Source organism: Octopus bimaculoides, chromosome 9 (genome assembly GCF_001194135.2).
Source record: "Octopus bimaculoides isolate UCB-OBI-ISO-001 chromosome 9, ASM119413v2, whole genome shotgun sequence".
NCBI lineage: Eukaryota > Metazoa > Mollusca > Cephalopoda > Octopoda > Octopodidae > Octopus > Octopus bimaculoides.
The window spans coordinates 64,142,574-64,148,017 of NC_068989.1; the positions used below are offsets into that span (position 1 = coordinate 64,142,574).

General features: G+C 34.3%; 1 protein-coding gene across 1 annotated transcript in view; it reads left to right on the forward strand.

Moving 5' to 3' along the window:
• Positions 1-5,444, forward strand: part of LOC106872511 (gamma-aminobutyric acid receptor subunit beta) — a 413,986-nt gene that overhangs the window by 319,012 nt on the left and 89,530 nt on the right. The window contains exons 6-7 of the mRNA XM_052970715.1: positions 3,075-3,212; positions 4,956-5,108. Coding sequence (XP_052826675.1) covers positions 3,075-3,212; positions 4,956-5,108 — 291 coding nt within the window. The remainder of the gene's footprint in view (positions 1-3,074; positions 3,213-4,955; positions 5,109-5,444) is intronic.

Below are 5,444 nucleotides of genomic sequence, written 5' to 3' on the forward strand. Positions count from 1 at the left end.
ATATATATATATATACTACCAACACATGTTTAGGATCTTTCTTCATTAGTTTCCATTTAGTGTATCTTAATCAAAGTCATCCTGTTGAATCTCATACGTTTCTAAATATTTTCCCATAAAAGATTTTTTTGTTTCAACTCAGAAGGATAAACCAAAGCACGTCAGTTATGGACCGCTCCCGCCAGTTATAGAAGTGGATTGGATTGGATTGGATTGGCTGAGTTTGGATTGGCTGAGTTTGGCTTGCCTTGACTTGGTTTGGCTTAGTTTGGCTTGGATTAGATTATCTTAGCTTTACTCAACGCATTTGTTTGAAAGTATGAGCGAAGGGTACAGTTGAGAAATGGGGAAGGGATAAGTGCTAATTACTTTTTTGACGAAAATCTGATTCCTTATCGGCTGAGCAAGCTACAGTTGAAAGAAAGAAAGAAAGAAAGAAAGAAAGAAATTATATAAGCTTATTATTTGCTAGAAGTTTTCCTCTTTATTTTGTTGGCGTTCACTTTAACTGATTTCCTGATTAAAATAAAAATCTTGTGATTGAATAGCTAAAGAATCATGATGGAATGTTTTGGAGTTAGAAAAATAGCGGATTTCTTTAAAATCACGTTGGGTTCTTTTCCGCTTGTCGATTATTCTGCTACTAATATTTAATTCTCATCTTTTCCAAGTGATATAAATCCAAAAGACGGGTATAAGAATACTGAGAAATTCATACTAGTTACATAGATTTAAAGTCACGCGAGTTTAAATTATATATTAGTGAAGAAAACTAAAAGAAAAAGACATTTACCTAACGACATCCGGTTCTACTCAAGTAAAAAAAAAATGCAAAATAGCAAATGAAAATAATTTCCATAAATATAAATACACAATAAAACTTGTACGACAGAAATATATTTGTAGATTCTGAGAAGTATGAAAACTGAAATGCATCCCAAGGATTATCCTAAGAAGCTTTAATCTTACGAATACAGATTTATAAAAAAAAATTATATACTTTAAAAAAAACAAGTATGTTTACGAGTTTGCATTACTCTTCGACTTCTATCAATCATTTTATGTAATCCTTGATATACATGTTTGAAATTTATTCCTTCTGAAAATCAAGTTCTAAACAGATTCTACTTTATATTTCTTATTGCACCGTCATCAGTATAAAAAGTTATTCTATCTTTTGGTTTTACCGAAATGTCGTTTATTTATAAGTTTATACTCATCAAAGCATTCTTATTTTCAATCTACCCCTAACAACATTCACTTGAAACTATCGCTTGGTGATAAAAACAAAAGCATAATTGTTATTCTTTACACACTCTTGGTAGTATTACTCTACAACAGCGTCAGTTCTAAAAGCGGACAAAAATAAAGATAGTAATAATTCTTGTTACTATAGACACAAGGCCTGAATTTTGGGGGCTGAGAGAACTAGTCGATTACAATTGACCTCACTTCTCAACTGATACTTATTTTATCGACCACAATAGTCGAAAGGTAAAGTCACCTCAGAGGTATTTGAACTCAGTAAAGAAATACCGCTAAGTATTTTGTCCAGCATACTAACGGTTCTGCCAGCTAACCACAATAATGAGGAGAGTAATAATAAAATACTCAAATATCTTTATATTGCAGTGTTGATTTCTAACAAACTGAGCTGATTAAGTTTGTTTTCTTCTAAAATATTATTATCTTAATATTAAGTTCTCATCCAGTACTTATCATATTAGATGTATTGTATTATTTCATAAAAAGGAAGATGCTAATACAAAACGGAAACCCAACCGAAATTGTCGATTTCGAGGTCACAAAAAGAGGTTACACTACAATGATTTCTTATTTAATTATTCGTGATACATATGAGGATTTTTTTTTCAGTACTTCAATCTACAATGGTCCCCATTTGTAGCGAAAATTCTTTTTGCCACCAACAGGGAATCAGATTTTTTCATGATTTCTATTAATAGGAAATGTGTACTGAACCCTGGAATTTTTAGCCACATAGAACGTTAACATATTTTTATCATTTAATCTGGAGTAAAGAACAATGCCAGCGACCGTTTACGGGACCTCCAAGACGGGTACGAAAGAGAAAGAGAAGAGGAAGATATCCTTAAACTGGAACCTGACATGAATGCTTGCAACAGAGTGGACTCCTCCGCTAAAGTTACACAAGGTGCCAGATGGTGACCTTAAAATGGACAACATACTAAGACTACCACTAATGTAGGCCATGACGAGATTTGAATTCGTGTAGGTCATGACGAGATTTGAAATCATGTAGGTCATGACGAGATTTGAATTCATAATGCAATGAGCCAGACATCCCATCGGGTGTTCTAAGGAAACTATCAAACAAGCTTCCTAGACGGGAACGTTATCAACCCCGAAAGAATGAAGTCAAAGTTGATATTGGTGGATTTGAACTTAGTACACAAGAATAAACACCGTAATACATTTCGCTCAATGCTCTACGATTCTGCCAACTTGCTGTCCCTTGCTAGGAATAGCATCGATTGGAGAACTCTTTTGATTGTCGACACAGCACAGAAGTTTCAGTGTTCTTTTAGTAATATAAGTAACTAGAGTTAACTAGAGTCATGAAACTTCTATACTGCTTGCTAACAAAGCATAGGACAGTTACACATTGTTCGCACACGTTACACTTATGAGTTGTATATTGTACATATTACGCATTTGTACATATTGCCCATGTGTCCAAGATTTGTCGCACAAACACACACTCACAAACGCGTACACACACACACACATACACAGACATACACACGAACACTTAGTTTCCCTTAATGCCACACTCTCCTTCTTTCCTTCTTTCTGACTCACACTAATCGCAAACTACACAAACGATTTTCAAACATTAGGAAACATTTTATCTCTCTCTGACAAAAGATTTTTTCAGAAACATTAAACTTGAATTCTTCTTCGTAAAATTTATTCTGTCGTTTGATTGAATAGATATTTGTTTGCGCTGGTTAATATTCTTAAATTTTTTAAGATAGACATGGCAAATAACTGAATTATATACTTAATCGACTTTTTAATCGTTTTTCTTTCAGATGGTTACACCATGGTGGATGTTATCATGTATTGGCGCAATGGCAAAGATGCAGTTATGGGTGTTGATAGAGTCGAACTTCCGCAGTTTGACATTAAAGAATATAAAACTGTAGTAACAATTGAGAAACTAACAACAGGTAAAGCATTCTTCTATTTTTTATTTTCTAATTATGTCTTCTTTATAAGTCTGCGTGTTAGCAGAATAATTAGAGTATAATAAAAGGACAGAAAAAGCACACAGTCTTACTCCGAGCTTATTTAGGAGTAAAGTATTATTTATAAAGTGGGAAATTGTTTGTTCTTTCTTTAATATAAGGGCATGCGTGGTTATATCACCCTTTAGTACTTCTGCCTTTTACATAATATTAGCAGACGTAATCTTACCTTTCCCGTCACTCAAAAAAGAAATACAGCAGTCTTTGAGAATCATTTTCATAACTTTTCCTCTGTGTATATAAGCTAAGGGTTGCAATTCATGTACATATTTGAGTACATGTTTGATGTGTGTGTGTGTGTGTGTGTGTGTGTGTGTGTGTGTGTGTGTGTAGTGTACTGTTCCGTGATGGTAAGATCAACACAAAAAGTATTCCATCTGGTGAGAGATGAATATTATTTTATAAGCACGATATATATTTTTATGTGCTACTATTAGTTTCATGTGCTGAGAACATGCTAAATAGTGTATTATAAAACGTCTAATGATTGTGTTGGGACACTAGACGTCTTATATTACACTGTTTGGCACGTCCTCAGCACATGAAACTAATAGTAGCACATGAAAACATATATTGTGTTTATTAAAAAAAATTATATATATATAGTGATTGTACTTAATATCATTTGATTCTAGAATTGTTGACAGAATCAACCGTTGTGGATAGTTTATTTCTGTCAACATTTCTACGTATAAAAGTTATATATCTCTGACTTGACGATATGACAATAAGTACTGATTGTGTAATTTACATTATGTAACTAACAATCACCTTGTGCTAATGAAACGTACGTACGTAAGCTTATTTAACTAAATATCTTATGAACAATCTCTCATGCTTTGCTTTATTTTACACATACACACACACATTGTGCGTGTATATATACATATATATATATATGAGAGAGAGAGAGAGAGAGAGAGAGAGAGAGAGAGAGAGAGAGAGAGAGATGGTGGGGATAGTATAAATAACCAACCAGACATAGCCATAGGTTCATTAGCAGCAAAGCATCGTTTCTAAAGAATGAGTGTACGACAGATCTGGAATATTAATTTCCATTTCCTTTTCTATAAAATTCCATTTCCTATAAAACTAGAGGATGAATTTTTGCCTCGATAAGGAAATTTTTCTATTCTCTTTTACTCTTTTACTTGTTTCAGTCGTTTGACTGTGGCCATGCTGGAGCACCACCTTTAGTCGAGCAAATCGACCCCAGGACTTATTCTTTGGAAGCCTAGTACTTATTCTATCGGTCTCTTTGCCGAACCACTAAGTTACGGGGACATAAACACACCAGCATAGGTTGTCAAGCGATGTTGGGGGGGGGGACAAACACAGACATACAAACACATACACACATACATATATATATACATATATACGACAGGCTTCTTTCAGTTTCCGTCTACCAAATCCACTCACAAGGCTTTGGTCGGCCCGAGGCTATAGTAGAAGACACTTGCCCAAGATGCCACGCAGTGGGACTGAACTATCTTTCACTAGGCAGCATAATTAAACTCAGCGCTGGATGCAGAGAAGTTGTGAATTTGTCTTTGTCATCCAAATAATATATAACATATAACAGGGATAATCTATAATCGTTTATGAACCCTGGGTCCCCGCTGTAACGCTTGTTTAACGTTATTATTTCTCATTTTCTTTCAGGAAACTACCAGCGACTCTCACTGAGTTTTAAGTTACAGCGGAATATTGGATATTTCATATTCCAGACATATTTGCCGTCCATTTTGATTGTAATGCTGTCATGGGTGTCATTTTGGATTAATCATGAAGCAACATCAGCACGTGTGGCCTTGGGTAAGTTACCCGAGTTTTTTTTTTGTTTTTTGTTCTTAGTTCTTAACGTTTTCCAAGTAATATGACGTATTCCACCTCCGTCTGTTTATCTTTTTTTCTTTTTAAAGTCATTAGACTGCAGCCATGCTGGAGCATCGCCTTCAATTTTTTGTCGAATGAATCGACCGCAGTACTTTTTTTGCATACCAAGTACTTAATTTATCGCTCTCCTGTGCTGAACCACTCTTGGTGCAAACACACCAACACCGGCTGTCAAATGATGGGGGAAAATACAAGCACAAAGATACACATACATATATATATATATATATATATATATATATATATATATATATA